Source organism: Ochlerotatus camptorhynchus, unplaced genomic scaffold (genome assembly GCF_037179485.1).
Source record: "Ochlerotatus camptorhynchus isolate MF236.1 unplaced genomic scaffold, CSIRO-AGI_Acam_v1.1 ptg000370l, whole genome shotgun sequence".
Classification (NCBI taxonomy): Eukaryota; Metazoa; Arthropoda; class Insecta; order Diptera; family Culicidae; genus Ochlerotatus; species Ochlerotatus camptorhynchus.
In genome coordinates, this window is record NW_027040858.1 from 5,597,002 (window position 1) to 5,613,988 (window position 16,987).

Consider the following 16,987-nt stretch of genomic DNA (forward strand, 5'->3'; position numbering starts at 1 on the left):
GACAGCCGAGTGAACACTGTATAACGAAAATGATAGCTCGGTTCTGTAAAGTTTATTCGATTGAGCCTGTACAAATAAAGTAATTAATAAAAAAAAAAAGTGTCCATGAGTTTGAACATTCAAAAAGATAGCATTTGTTGTAAGCTTTGTTTAGGAAAAAAATCGAGCATGGACACTTTGAAATTTTTAGATTTTTAAAATATAGTTGGAATTGTGACTTAAAATGACAAATGTTTTTCCTTTTTTTCTATTCAAAACATGGGCATGGCCATTTTGAGTTATTTGGGATTTAACATTCTTTTGAATTTTCAATTAAAATAAATTAAAACAAAACATTATTTGTTTATTTATCCCAAATATACATTTTTTTTTTAAATTGTCACCATTTTAAAAAATTTATTAGATGCTCAATGGCCGAATTGTAGCAAAAATGCGAATCATTACCCATAACAAACAACTACGCAATGTTTGATACAAATCGGAGAAAGTCGTTTCAACAATTCATTTTTTTTCTCCTTTTCCTCTCTACCCGGCCGATTCGAGTAACTCAGTAACTGAGTCGAATTCAACTCAAAATTGCAAGAAGTGTGGTTACTCGGTGAGTGAGTAAAATTTTCCTCACCTTTCCGAGAAAATCGACCGAAAAATATCCTCAATTCACTGAGTAATTCCTTTTTTCGAAATTTTGAGTCAAATTCGACTCAATTTTAAGTTAAACCCATTAGCCAATTTTGTACAACAAGAACGTATCATAGACACAGTAATGACCCGATTTTATCAGCCCTTCAACGCATCAGACTTTTGTTTTTCAATAATTTCACATAACCTTAATTGGGAATCTTTCTCTTTTATCTTCAAGATGGATTTTTTTTATCTAGTACGTATTTGTGTTCAGGCTCATTCGCAGTAGCTTAACGGAGCCGAAATTCAATTTTTTTAAACAAAATTACTTAAAACTAAAATGAGTAGAGCGGGGGGTGATTACTTGCGGATTGCTCGAGGTTAGGGGTAACAATTGGTAAACAGGAGGATGGAAGGCTATGGACTGTGAACACAAGGTTTGGGGATGCACTATGGTGGTGTTTGAGTAAGAGCTTAGGATCTCGAACTAAGCAGACGACGGACTAGGGCGGAACAACGAAGAGGGGCTGATGCCTAAACTTGGAGGAACACAAGAAGACAAGATACTATTAAATCCTCAAATCGATCCATTTCTGAAACATATAAATTAAATTCATGTATTCGAGATCCAGGCTTGCCAAGACATCTCTAATGGGTATTGCGGATAGTTTTCCTTGGGCCCTGAGGGATGTGGATAACTCAGATCTGGAAACACGATGTAAGGTACATGATCAAACAACATGCTCGATATCGCGATGACCACTGCCACCAGCCAGGCTTGCTGAAACTCCTCAAACTCACTGGAGGTTTAAAAAAACTCTTGTCCTGCGAGATTAGCCAGCCCTCACCTCGAGTGAGTGACGGCAGGAATATAAAAGAAGTAAAGAAAAACTCCTCGAGAATTTCAGCGAGAGGATGATTTGACGTGAGGTGCGGTTTTCGAAACTCCGGATGACTTTTTCGCTCGACGCAAGAAGCTCAGAATTCACCCAGAGTTTTACAAAGCTCCAATCTTCTCTAGTGAGAGCGAGTATTGTCGGCAACCAGTTTTTCTTCGGCAACCGTTCCATTTGAACTGCATGTAAATCTGCTGTTCTATTATCGGCAACTCGAAATAAGCTACAATTTGTAGTGCGTGTGTTTCATTTCAAGAAAACCCTGCTAGATTGCTTTTTCTCAGTGGTAAAAATATAGTCAAATTGAAGCTGAAAGCACAAAGAATCGTTTGCATGCATTCAGCGAAGTGTTTTCGTAAGAAAATCCAGTGAAAATAGTGTTTCAATTTGGGTTGCCAAAAATAGTCTGTCATGCCGAAGCCGTCATTTCCCCTATTTGATTTTTTTTCCTCATGACCAAAAGTGCCATTTTGCATCTTTAGATTGCCATTTTTAATCCAGCCTTATTACTGAACAGGGCCTATAGAAAAAACGCTAGGCTTATCTTCAGAAACTGTTGCTCGAAAACTGTTTGTCAGATTGGTTTTGTGTCTTGGACAACATTGTAGGTATTGGCTGGGACTATTTAAAGAAAAAATATGCACTCTAAAAAAATTTGATTTTTTTATTTAAAATAAAAATTTAAAAATATTTTTTCCAACAACGGTTTTTTTGCACTTTATTTTTATTTTTTGGGGACAACCATCTATTGCACTATAGGTCACGATGGAGAAATTATGGGCAAACAAGTCATATTTTTTAACTTAAGCTTTTGGAACAATATGCAAAACATGATTCATTTTTTTATATTTTTTTATAATATTATTTATTAATATTGCAACGTCACACCGTTTTCGAGATGAATCGGATTAAAGTTTTTTAAATTTTTGTAGTTTATGGCCGTTTTAGATTGTATTTCGCGATTCCCCAATTCCGACAATATTTTTTCCGAAAGATCAGACTAATAAATATTCAAAAAATAATAATAAATATAATAAAAGAATAATAAATATTCAAAAAATATGTACATTCAAACAGCTATACCTACGTTGCAACGTAGCATAATTTTATGCAAGTGCTTTTTAAGGGTATCGACTCAACGAACAAAACTAAATTCCTAGATATATCCTGATTTTCCAAAATAAAATCCAGTTATAGAAAATCATTCACATTTTTCTAAATTTACATGTTTAAGACATGTTATGAGCCAGATAATCAGTAAAAGCAGCAACCGGGGTGTTACTTTTATTGATAACGATGTGTGAATGAAACTACAATCATTTCTAGGTATATCAATCAGCTTTCTATTTTTTTAATCTACAAAAACTTAGAAATAAAGTTATCATAAAACGATCGGTTTAATCCCAACAACATGCATTTGCATCACTAGCTTGATCGCCAGATAGTGTTCATGATCTCCTTATCTCAATTTCCGCTCCTTGACATGTCAATTTCCTAACCCTTATTAGTTATTTTTCTGACTGTTTCTGATCTTTCCGTTAGAGATATTTCCGCATATGAAACACTTGTTTTTAATCCCCCGTTATAAAATATATTCCCCGTGCACACTTCAAGGCCCATTACATCTCCGTTGAACATTTTTTATGGATAACACGTTTAACCAAATGCTTGATCGCAGTGGGAATCCGGGGAAGGGGAAACGTTCACAAGCCAAGGGGTAATCACCTCTGCACACTGTGCCGAAATAGAGCATGGCACACTGTTCGGCACGCCAGGGCGTACGTTGACAAGTGGGAAACAAACAATATAAAATATAAAACGGCATCACTGTCGAGTTTTGACGTTTTGCCAACCGCTTAGGTTGACTTCGTTTACCCCATTGGGCTTCACAAAGAGTTCAAAAAATTCCAAGGAAAAATCTGGAAAGTATTTTCTGCACCATGAATATCGTAAAAACCAACAAATCTTATCCGATTTGTAGCGAAACTCCCAGTGGCAGAGTTCTAACACATTATTGTCGGTAGAAAAGGTCTAGTTGTTACGGCTGAAATCGGTTACCACCAGCAAAAAATTACTATGGTCAAATGACTAAAAGATGTGGTCGTCCAATACGACAGTACGGTATGGAATGCGAACGGCGATATTGCCAAGGGTCTTGTGGGATGAACATTTTCTCGTTTTTCCCTGCGTTTTTCCTCAGATATTCTTGCCAGTCATTGGTTTCAATTGAGTATGGACTTCGATGGGAAATCCACAGGACTCTTAAGAGATGCCCATAGAAGTCCTAGTACTGCTGGGGGATGTCGATACGTATATTAACCTCAAATATCCCATCAAATCTGGACCTATGTACGGTTGCTACCCATCATCCACGATCCGGACATTTTGCAGATGCATATCTGTCATCATCCTTTTGTTGGTCTAGTTTGTCTCAAGAGGCCCCGATGCGATGGGTGGCCTACCGATCAGTTCTTGTAATGTCAGTAAGGCCTTGCTCAATCTCTATAGTTTGCGCGATAGAGGGGGGGGGGGTTAACGGTTCCCGCATGACGACTCTAAGCAACTTGCTGTTTGGCAAGAGCCCATGGGCATGCAGACAAGCAACAATAACCACAGGGTCCTGTCTGCAGTAGAACCGCAGATGCGAAGCTTATCTGGATCACAACAACTTTCCGAAGTACGACTGATCTGTAGTGGGGGATATTTGATAATTTTCATCGGTGGTATATTGGCAATTGGTTTTCTTTGATAGTACATTGCAGAAGGTACCACAACTACATAAGATCGTGAACTTGATAAGCTTGAACATGTGTTATTGGGTGGTGGTAGGAGACACCATAATCAGCGACACGACAGACTTGAATGCAAAGTACAGATTTTTACGAAAATCTGAGTACCATTATATAGTTTTGCTAAGGAATGGCTGAATAGAAACATTTTAAAAATTTCTGCATTTACACCCAAACTTCGATTACCTATGGCTTAAAACGGATAATGTGATTCGAATCAAGTCGATACGTCGTATCGTTATTGAGAAATCGTTAGAAACGTACCGTGTAAATTGCGACTCAGCGGAACCAACCATGTAAACCAAAATTGTGTTAAAAAGGACTTGAGTGAATATCCAAAAAACTTATGATTAAAAAAAATCATAACTTTTTTGTACGTCATTTCTTTATCTAAACGTGTGGCATTGGTGGCCCCATTAAATATAAAAAAAAAACCGTTTTTGAAAAAAATAGGTTTTTAAATTTAAAAAAGTTGAAAGTTTTTTAAGACTGAATAGTTTTTCTTCAAATAGTCCTAGTCATTATCTACACCTTGCCCAAAACACTAAACCGATCAGAAAAACAGTTTTCGAGCAGTAAAGTTTCACTGGATTTTCAAAAATAAGACTGGATTCAAAATGTCGATCTGAAGATGAAAAATGGAATTTTTAATCATAAGGAACGTGTCTGCAAATTTTCAGCCCAATCAAAAAAATATAAAAATAAATCGATTTCCGAACTGGTATGACACCGCTCAGAACATGAAGCAAGATTTTGGAACAGGGGCCTGACAAAATTGCGATATTACTGTACCCTCCCTTGAAATCTCCGGAATCAAAGGGAAGCAAACCGAAGGGAATGATAAATTCTGCGAATTATATTTGCCACCAAGATGATGTTGATTTCAAAAGCGGCGGTGGGCCGCAAACTGTCACGATGAAAACGACGATGATGACGCTCTGGTGTTGAGATTCGGCGGCAAACGGGAGAGTGGGTGCCAAAATAATGATGTGTCATTCTCATTTTTCTTATTGTGGGGCTTTGCTTGAAGCTTATGGTTTCCGCATGGAAGTGATACTGTTGGTTGGTGGAAATTAATGGATTTTGTTACGATTCCAAATGCTTCACTATCCATCCACTATCAGAGGCCAATGAATAGCGTTCCAATTTCTAAACGCACTAAACTCCGTCGATTTCGCCAAATGGTTATGTGACCGTTTTGTGACTGGGCTATATGCTCTAGCTATGAAAACCAAAATGTGCAGGCAAACTAACAACCCTTTTTCTCCAAACTCCCATCAACAGAAACACATTTGTTCGTCACACCACCGGAATGCGCTTCACGGTTCCACACCTCGATATGTCGTCGTTGGTTTTCTTGTTGTCGAGCAAACAGTTTATTTTCAACGGAAATTAGACCAGCAATGAAACACGCTGCAGAACTTTTTCCCATACATCGCTCCCTGCATCGCTAGAATGTTGGCTTTCTGCACGATACCTCCAACTAGGTAGTGACGATAAAAAAAAATCAACACCAACCGACGGGATCTGAGCTGAAGCTGAAACGAAATTGGTCACCGGATTGGTTGGCGTCATTTGCAGTGCCATGTTTGCACCAAGTTACGACCAACAACGCCAGGAACAACCCAATTCCCATACGAACCAGGACGGAGCGGAACTCATCGTGTCGTGGCAAATAATCCGGAAAATTAAATTTCATGAAAACCTCGTCGTTGCGAACTACCTTATGAGCGCAAAACTAGCTGATTGAAGTTGTTTCGCTGCTTCCACTTTTTTTTTATTTTTTTTTTATTTGTATCGTCCCCAGTAGAGGCTTACCTGTAATTTTGCACTCCCGCGGATGTTCGTCGCTGCCGTCGCTACAGTCCGATTCGCCGTCGCAGATGAAGCTCACATGAATGCAGTGGCCATCGTTGCACCGGAACTGCCGCTCCGAGCACTGCAACGTTGCGTTCACTGCGGAGGAATAAAAAAAAGAAAGGCAAAGAGAAGTTAGATTAGCACCGGCATTCATTCAGGGATCCACAGCTGTCGGTGGAAAATAATTACGGAATGGATTAGAGGTTAAAAAATGCGGTGCTAAAAAGAAGGAAACTAATTCAATTGGATGAGATTTGATGAGTGATTGTACGGCCGCCGGCCGGCTTGCTTTTTCTCCGGCCAAGTTTCTTTCGGTCAAATGACCCACTGAGTGGGAAATTGGAAAATCCTTTCATTCTTCTGGCCTTATCACGAAGATTGCAGGGTGGCAACTGAAATTCCAGTTTTTCCTGGTCAACGTTTCAAAATAATTCGGTTGCATAATTAATTCAAATAAAAAAATGAATTCATCCACTAAATGGAAGATTCATAATATTATAGGGGGTCCCAGAATGTTCAAGCACGGCTTTGAACACCCATGCTTGCTGCAGATGACGTTTAAACAGCTGAATCATTGTTTACATTTCGACCAACAGTTTCGTATATCGCAAGTGTCGTTTCTTTACATTTCCGTGACAATGCGAAGCATTTCTCCGGAAAAGCGCAAACAGATCGTGAATAAATGGTGTACTATCCCCAGCATTTCTCTGAGTCAATTAGCGAAATTGGAAGGTGTAAGCATCGGAGTCGTTCGAAACGCGATTCGGAAGTATGGTGATGAAGCAACTTTCCAGGACAAGCAAAAATCTGGACGTAAACCGAACCCTGTTGACCGAAATTTGGTCCGGAAAATCGTGCAAACTTTCACTCGCAAGAAAAGTGCTTCGGTACGAGACGTGGCTAAAAAAGTGGGATCCTCGAAGAGTAACGTCCAGCGGGCCAAGGCAAGAATGGGTCTAAGACGTATAAGAAGCGGAGTTAAAAATAAGCCGCAAGTTGGAAGTTATACGACCAGTTGCTGTGCGCGATTATCGTAAAATCATACGTTAAATTTGCTTACAAAACTCTTCCTGGGGATCAGTACTACACCGTTCGTGATGGCAGAAGTGTTGACGACGCGGATAAGTCGATTTTTACCGAAGAATTCGGAGAAAAGTCTATGGTTTGGCAAGGCATTTGTGAGTGTGGAATGCTTTCTAAACTGTTTGTGACAACGGATACAATGACAACCGATGTTAACGTGCGTGAGTGTTTAAACAAGCGTCCCATGATCCGCAAACACGACGCCTCAGTACTATTTTGGCCGGATTTGGCGTCGGTTCCATGACACGGTAGCCCGGTATAAAGCCATAAGGTATAAGGTCCAATTCGTACCCAAGGATATGAATTCGCCAAACTGTCCCCAGGCCAGGCCATTCGAAACTTTTTGGGCCCTGACCAAAGCATATTTGCGGAAACATGTAAAGGCAGGGCATTCCGTTACAAAGTTTGCAAAAGACTGGGAAAAAGTATCCAAAATCTGTGCTGAAGCTAATGAGTAGCGTGAGATCAAAAATCCGCTCATTGGCTTACGAATGATCGGACCTCGGATTTTCTATGTTAAACTGTAAGAGAATACTATAGAGAACATGAATACGAAATAAAAAATCGAATTTTTCTGTAAACAGAGTTACGTTATCGTTTTTTTTTTTTAAATCGTGCTTAGACATTCTGGGACACCCTATATCATCGGAGATAAGTGTCATTCCACCGAATGATATTTTGACGAACGCCATTCGACCAAATGGGTAATTTGGCCGAATGCCATGTGATCGAATGGGTAGTTTGGCCGAATATTTGAGAAGAATTCATATATTTTCGAACAATACTAAATTACAGGTAATGTCGGGCTAAGTGTCCCTAATTTGGGCCCATACATAAATTCAGCAATCGACTAAATTTTCATTAGCAACCAAAAATATCCATTAGTAACGTCCCAATAACGCGTTCATCTAGAAAAAATTGATAAATAGCAGATTTTTAGCGATGGGCCCAATCTTAGATCCATAGGCCAACATTAGAGCCATTTCCCCTATATGAAAATTTTCAAGGTTTCAAAAGTATGAGAACAAAATAGGATTTGATCATTTAAGGAGATTTTTCCTTCTTTTAAACATAGAGTTATATTAGAGGTTTGCTGTTCCCGATAAGGCCTGTCGTTGTGGTTACTTATGATTACTTCACCAGCTCCGAAACCCGATTTGTTTCATCATAACTAACTGGAAAGCTGTGACCACAATGCATAAGGGAACTCATCCCAAGTAACAATTTTTGTTTTATGAGGGTTCTGTAGACCATGATTTAGACTTGTAGCATGCTTTAAAACCACTATAAAACTTGCAATGTTACTTGGTATATGAGAATGATGATGAGCACTGTAAATATAGAACATGAGATATATTCTGTCTTAATCTAGATTCTATAAGCGACCTTGAATGTTGATTAAAACAAACGTTTCAAAACTATTCCACCTATAAATGTGCTATACAAAATTCTCTGCGCTCATCATATATCATATACTTGTCTTTTTGATATATGTTTCACATCGAAGATGCGTCAAACATATCAAAACGGCCAGGCCTACTGTGCAGCATTTAAGGGACAAGATGATTCAGAAAACATCGAGCCTTTTTAAATCGAAGATCTTAACACGATGCTTCAGAATAAATGTATGAAACGTGGACATCTCGTACCGTACGTTCCGATTTTGGTAATTATATGATTGGTTGGTCGTTGGAAGCATCAAAGCTAGAAAGGTTAAGTGATGCTCCATTTTCTTCTGACGGTTGGGGCATGAGCACTAACTCTTGTCCTAGTCTTTTATGACTTATGGCTATAGCGCCATTACTCGCTTTCTGAAAAGAAAAGAGGGAAAGGAAAAGGAGAAGGACAAAGGGAAAGAGGGAAAAGGATTATGTGAAATCTATGAACATAAACAATATTTTTGATTTGAAATATACAATATAAAAATGCAGAACAGCGCGGTGGTCACTACTCGAGTCTTATCACTATTATCAAGTCATAAAAAGTAACAAGGACTAAAATGTAATTCTTTGATTACTGGAAAATCCTGATGCTTGGGACTAGCAATCATCTTCAATGTATAAAAACTGGTGATCTCAAACTAGGCAATACCAGCGGCAGCTGCGCCCTAACGCAGGTCAAGAAAGGAATGGGTAGAAATGTGTTGACGTGAAACTCGCTTTGATGGAAGCCGAGAAATCCTCTGCACTTCCACGAGGAATCACTGGGATGTTGGGTAAGAGGGTTGGGTTTTCGGGTACAAGATTTAAAACGTTTATTAACAAACTTTTAATCCACCTATTCCTTTGCAGTTAAATTGTACCCGTTCAATTCTGGCAGCAAACCCTAAAATTTAGTGTTGCCAAAATCGAACGGTCTTATTTTGTTGACTTCGGACCACTGCGAGGCATCGCCATGACATAGACGTTACTAATAATAAATCTTTTATTAAAAGCTGTAATCACAAGAAGCAAAAACATACTATTTTCAAATTCCATTAAATTTTGGCTCGTTGCCAAAATTAAACCCCGTGCCAAAAGCGAACGGTTTTGTGGTTTTGTTGCTAAAATCGAACCGTGCCTAAATCAAACGTCTACTGTACAAATATTTAAATTAAATAAATGGTAAGCTCTCACCAGATTCTGCAGTTGTATGTGACCATTCAACACTGTTGACCATCATAATCACAAGTGTTAATAAGTAGGAACGAACTCACCAAATGAATCCATGAGCAATGTCAGCAGAATGAAATTGCATCGTGCTACTGGTACTTTCATGGTCCACCTTTCTTGCTTGAATCAGGATGATATCCACCTGCTACTATTCAACAGAATTAGCATGTTGCTTCTCCGTGAGTACATCCCGATTCCTAGTGATTCCTTTTCTTCAGGGAGAATTTCCTGTAGTCCTGTATTTGTTATCTTTTTGTAATTTTCACATTTTGATCATCCAGATCAGGTTCAGCTAATATGAAATATCACTAAAAGAGTCCCCAGGATCAGCCCTTGTGGTTCGCTTCTCCGTGACGTCGTCGCAAACGAAATAACGTCGGGGGTTCACTGGAGGAGTTTGCTGCTCTCTGAAGCTCCGAAAAAAAAAATTCATGACGCAGTTTCTGTTGAGAGTCACGGAAAAAACAGCCCGAAACTTGAATAACTTAAGAAATCACTATCAGATTGGTTTCTTATACTGTTTTAAAAATATGCCGAAATCGTTTCTCCGACAAAAATCACAGCAAAGAAAATGCACGTCAAACTTGTTCAAAGGCAGAGTCTACTCTCTCCGGATCAGTCGTAGTTTGTATTTTTTTGTATGTATGTATTTTTTTCTTTTCTTTCTTTTCGAAACTATCCAAAATTTGTTTAAGATTGTGTTGGTGCTGCCATGGTGATTGTATTTGGTAAGCTTGCTCCAGTTAAAAACAATCCGTTTGTTTCCTGACGGGATGACCTCGATCGGTCATGCATGGTAATAGCAACAACTTGATGATAAAAAAGGAGCTCGTTTGCCTAGTGGCAAACGTTTTTGTTTACTGACCTAATATTGCCTAGTTTAAGATCACCAGTTTTTACACATTGGATGATTGCTAGTCCCAAGCATCGTCTATTGGTTATCTGTATAATTACAGCTGGTATGGCAATAACAGAGTAGCAACCGTGGGCGGTCAATCATACTCATGCTATGCGCTCTTGCAGATGAACAAATATTGCTCCGCATAAAGTTATATAAAAAATCGTCTGAAAACCATTTCGCCATGTGTGACATAAAATTGTTCGGCGCTTATTAGATATATGTACAATGTGTGGCACTCATCTGATACAAATGAATTAAGGAATTTTTGGATGCCAATATTTACTAGGCGCTCGCAAAATGAAGAAAATTGCACCACCCCTAACAAACGCATGAAAAAAATTCCTGCTATATGTATTTCGATTAAGCAGGTCGGTATTTATACAGCAAGAAAGCTAGTTAATTGGATCAACGTAATTCAAGCTGATGTACGAAATATTGACTTAATTATCAAAAAGCAGATACAATATTACATACCTCTAAGTGAAGTTGTTCGCAAATTCTGTCTAAAGGCTGACTAAAAGTAAATTGGCACGCCCCTCGCGCGCCGCTAGCACGCCTCTAGTGTTGGGAATCGAAAATCTTTAAGAATGGTTTGTTTACACTTCTATAGAGAACAACTGGTGCAAGTTTGATCAAAGAAGTCGATCGCGATCAGAAATAACGTCAAATGGAACTCGAAAAAAGAAATAATATTGTACACAAACACCTGGAAAATCCGGAGTGGTACGGTTCCAAGCTGCCCAAAGTGCTGAAGATGGCGAAAACAACAGTTTTTCGAGTGATCAAAATCTACAAGGAAACCCTAAGTGTGGAAAGGAATCAGCGGACCTACGAAAAAACCGGAACCAGGGATCGTCAGCTGCGCAGCAAGGTGTTGAGGTGCGTCAATGCCAACCCCGGTCTTTCGATCCGAAATGTGGCCAGAAGGTACAACGCCAACTTTCAAATGGTGCGGAACATCTTTTCCAGGGAAGGATACAAGTCGTACAAGGCCAGTAAACATCCGAACCGGCACATGAAGCAGAATACCGTGGCCAAAAACCGTGCAAGGTTCTTGTACGACCGTGTTTTGACGAAACACAAGGGCTGCAGCCCTTTGATCGATGACGAAACATACGTCATACTCGATTTTAAGCAGCTTCCCGGTTGAAAGTTTTACATCGCGATTGGACGTGGGGATGTGTCGGGAAGATTCAAGTTCGTGTTTGCCGACAAGTTCGCGAAGAAAGCCATGCTTTGGCAAGCGATTTGCAGCTGTGACTCGACGATAACATCCCAAGTTTACATCGAAGAATGCCTGAAAAAGCGTGTATTGCCGTTCATCCGCAAGCATAGGGGTAAAGTCATCTTTTGGCCCAATTTGACCAGCTGCCACTGGCGATTTTGTCCCTAAGCTAATGAATCCTCCGAATTTCGAAAAATCCGTGTCCGTTTCCAATGTGCGGAAGAGGAAGGTTCGATATTTCGTTCGAACTGGAGAAATGTAACCATCTAATGCTGTAACTTTGGAGTTTTAATAAAAGTATGTGCAGCTGTTTGGATGTTATATTCATATACATTCTGTCAGAGAACTTTAGGGCAAATCCATTATTGGCAGGAACTTTATAGAGGTTCTGGAAAATTCTGGAAATACCAGAAAAAAACCGGGGAGAACATACTTCTTTAGACCAATTTCTAAAACTTCAGAGATGTTTCAAGAACGGCTTGATTTAACGGCTTTCTCAAACTTAAACACTCTAACGACTAACTGCAATGTAATCTGCCCTACGTTCCGACCTTTTTCAAGGGAAAATATTGTCTATCGTTATTGTCAATAGTGTTGTCGTTGTTGTGGTCGATTTTACATATTTTATATTCATTCAATGATATTTAAAAACAATTAAACAAAACTAAATAACGACAGGCAATAATTTCCCTTGAAAAAGGCCACAACTAAGGCAGGCAGAGACTACATCGTAGTCGTCAGAGTGTTGAGAACTGAGTGAGTGACTGAGAACGCCGATAAACCCAGGAATTCCTCTCAAGAACCAGTCATTAATTGTTTCAAGAAATTAAGGAAATATCTGAAACATTCAGAGATGTTTTGAAAAACTTCACCCGAGCGGTCGCGAGAACTACAGGAATGTTCAGAACTTTGGGGAAAATTTGAAAATCTTTCAGGCTAAGCTCCAAAAATTTCATGAATATAGATGAAAATTAGAGCACTTCACACGATAGTTCCATTTGCTTCAAGATTATTTCAGGAACTTTACAAGAACTTCAAGAAACTCCAGGAAACTTCAAGTATGTTTTAAGATCTGTAGGAAAGGTCTGAGATTATCAGGGCAGTTCCATAAACATTCCGAAGTTTCCAAATTTCAGGAAAATTTTGAGATCTTCAGGGCCATTCGAAGTACTTCAGAAAAAATGCAGGAGTTTTACAGCTATTCCAAGAACAATTTCCTGAAATCTTCAATATTGGAGTCCTTTGAAAATAGTCAGAAAAAATGCGCAAGCTTGAGGAAAATTTAGAAACATTATATTAGTTTCATCAAATTGCGAGAACTTTCACGAACCTCTAAGAATTTCATGCAAATTCTAAAGGGGCGCCCAAATTAGCTCCGTTTGTGTTGCGTTGACGTAAATTTGACGGTTAGATAATAGACTTAGCTGTCACTTTGCCGCAACGCACCAGATCCGGTTCTAATGTGGGTGGCCTTTGAAGGGCTGAACACAATGATAGTGGCATAGCGGCATGCGCACATTTTCCCATACAGAGAGACCTGAGAAATGCTCAATGTTTTCAGTTGTATTTTTTTGTAATTATGAATTAACCAGAACCTTCAAGGCGTGAACCAAATAATCATCCAAGGTCTTAGTAAGTAGTTAGAATCATGTTGTCCGCATCCGGACATGTTTCGGGTACCCCGGGAATTTGGCCACATTCTTCTCAACACCCTCATGCGATACATAAAGCTACATCAGAATTCAAAAATAAAAGCATTGATGTTCGTATTAAGTACTCAAGACCACGTTTACCAGATCCTACCCCGGGGAGCTGTTCAGATTCTCTTGAATCAACACGCATCAAACTACATCAGAATTTCAATATAAGATCATTGAGCCATATTAAGTATTGAAGATCACGTTAACCAGATCCGGACATGTTCCCGGGGAAGTGGCCACATTCTTCTCAACACCCTCATGAGTCCATACATCTTACGTCGAAGTCACGAGTTCAAATCTCACCCCACAGACAAGTCACGAATGACCCAAGAGCGTTAAAGTGACTTTAATAATAATAATAAGGTTAACTACCCCATTTCCGGCCTATTAAGCACAACCCGCACTTAGTCTTTTTTAATCTAGCTCGGTTAAGCTCCAAACGGAATGTCATTATTACTGATGGCTTCCAAATTTATTTACCTTTCCGTACGTACTGTACTGTAAGATTAGATAAAGAGAAACCAATCGTTGAGATATTGTCAAAAGTCTAACACTGCTTCTTGACGCCAAACTCGGCCTACGGATTCTAAACTCGGTCTAACGCATTGAAATGCCATTGAAACGCCAATGTATTCACTTCGGCCTATCGGATGAAGATAACAATTGATTCGGTCGGAGCGCTTCTTTTGTTTTTGGAAATAATGTGTGCACACCTTCATATCACACGTTCTTATTGACTTCGTTCGGTAGCTTATTAAATAAAGTATCGTACCAAACGCACAATTGACTTGTTAACTATGAAATCATGGATTTATTTGAAGTTTTCTGCTCGATAGGCCCAAAATGGGCGATTAGGCCGAAGCAGTTCACTACCCTAGAAGTATTCTGAAGATCTCCTCAGAACTACTCTGAAGTTCTCGTCAGAACTACTCTTAAGTTCTCCTCAGAATTACTATGAAACTCTCCACAGAAATACTCTGAAGTTCTCCTTAGACCTACATTGATTTTTTTTTCAGAATTACTCTGAAGCTCTACTCAGAACTACTCTGCAGTTCTACTCAGAACTACTTTGAACTTCTCCTCAGAACTACTCTGAAGTTCTACTCAGAACTACTCTGAAGTTCTACTACTTTGAACTTCTCCTCAGAACTATTTTCTCGTCAGAACCAGTGCTGAGAATTGTCATTGTCATTGACAAACTTTTGCGCGATATTGACCAAATTGTTCGTCACATAGTCACTGACACACGCTATGTCTGAAGGCACTTATTATGCAAGTTGCATGTACCTCCGATTTTTTTTCACAGGAAGTTAATATTGATGATAACAATAAAATCTGTGAAAGACTTAAAATATTTCATCTTGGGTTTTTTGAGAAAAAGTGTTTTGAAGTTGACATCAGGCATGAAAAATCATTTACATTAATTTCGTGCATTCATTTACATTTGTTTGCCAATAACTTTTTTCATAAACCAAATTTTGTTAAATAATGTATGCAATATTTGTAGGTCTTAATATTGGCTACAACTATTGTGAACATCTCAAATCTGTATCTCTTATGCATGACGAACTAGAGAGATCAGTGTTTTTCAAAGAATGTAAATTATTGACTGAAAAACAATATTGGGTTCTGCTCGCTCTAGTTCATCATGCACTAGAGATACAGACTTGGGATACACACAAAAGTTTAAGCCAATATCATGACGTATAAAAACATGACACATCTTTTTTACGAAATTCTGTTGATACTCAAAGTTAAAAACAAATAAATGTAAATAATTGCACAAAATTAATGTAAATGATTTTCCATACCTTCTGCCTTCGATGGAGGTGTATAACGAATATTAACGATACAAAACTATTCTATGACTATACAAATTAATTTTAAATTGCTTCACAAGTGGATTCAAGTAGTTAATTTTCCGTTTAAGAGTTCTATTTATTTGTTGTTGTTGCTCTCAAGTAACAACCATCTTGATTCTGACCCTTGGGGCAAGACAGCTTTTGATCATGAGTAAAACCGGAGTTAATTTTGAGCAACTCTGAGTAACTCGCGTTGCTCAACATAAAATACACATAGCAACCGATACTGTCAAGCAAAGTAAAGCAACAACGGTGCGCTTGCAATACTTTACTGGGAAGATCTTTCAGCAATGAAAGGGCAATTGCACGTGTATGAAAGGAACTACAACCTGCCCCCTCAAAATCGATGGAAGATTTTTATGGTGACCTTACAGAACAGTCAGAGCTGTCTTGCTTTACTGCTGGATTTTGTACAATCTTTAGGAGGATTCCTGTCAATCGCAAAGGGGATTTATGGCAGTCTAAGTAGAGATTCCGAACAAGCGTAGGGGAATTTCGGACAATCCCAGTTAGGTTTCCCAAAAATATCAAAGGTAACTTCGGAAAATCCTTAGAAGGAATATGAACTATCCCAGGGAGGATTCCGGACACAGTAACACAGTAAAAATTTCACTCAATATTGAGGGGGATTCATGACTGTCCAGGGGGATTCCAAATAATCCAGTCAATCCAAAGGTAGATTTTGGACAATCCCAGTATGAAAAAATGGTATGTGGTGGTTCCTACATCCCTTCGACGATCGCTCATTGACAAACTTCATATAAGTTTCAGAATAGAATCAACTATGAAGTTGGCCAGAATTGACCTATTTTTACCTGTTATAAACAGTTAAATAAAAGACCGCATTCAACAATGCTCCTTTTGTGCTAAATATCGATCAACACAACAACACTAGACGATGAAAATTCAACCTGTTCATGTTGAGTCTTTTGCAACTAGTGTCTATTGATGTTTTTTGCAGGAGTATCAGGATAAACAACGAACGCTTCTGGAGAGAGTTGACCCTAACTCTGACATTGCATCAAAACATGAAACCTCTTTGAACGATTCTGTGACATTGAGTATTAATTTTCATGAGATAAATTCATCTTCTGAAAACATTCGGCCAAACTCTTACTTCCTTAGTCTTGAAATCACACCAACTAGTGTTTCCTGCCCGGGCCATTTACCAGAATTATCATTTCCCGATTCTCAGAAAACTAGTTTGACTTCCCGAGAATCATTTTTTTTGTACGAAAACCATGACCACACAACTTTTGGGGAAAATTGATTGAAATTTCCCGAGAAAGTTTGACGAATTTTTAGTGCGAAGTCAGGAAAGCTTTCTGGCGAAGAATCTTCCAAACGAAACCGATAGACGCTTCTGACACAATCTGTGAGAAATTCCCGGGCGAAGTTA

The 16,987-nt window shown here is 38.8% G+C and overlaps 2 protein-coding genes across 5 annotated transcripts in view; both read right to left on the reverse strand.

Moving 5' to 3' along the window:
- The window catches only part of LOC135710128 (low-density lipoprotein receptor-like), an 852,116-nt gene that overhangs the window by 529,881 nt on the left and 305,248 nt on the right, over positions 1–16,987 (reverse strand). For all 4 annotated transcript variants that reach the window (XM_065232620.1, XM_065232617.1, XM_065232616.1 and 1 more), the window contains exon 2: positions 6,125–6,262. In XM_065232620.1, coding sequence (XP_065088692.1) covers positions 6,125–6,262 — 138 coding nt within the window. The remainder of the gene's footprint in view (positions 1–6,124; positions 6,263–16,987) is intronic.
- The window catches only part of LOC135710154 (uncharacterized), a 267,613-nt gene that overhangs the window by 60,497 nt on the left and 190,129 nt on the right, over positions 1–16,987 (reverse strand). The gene's annotated exons all lie outside the window — the stretch shown is intronic.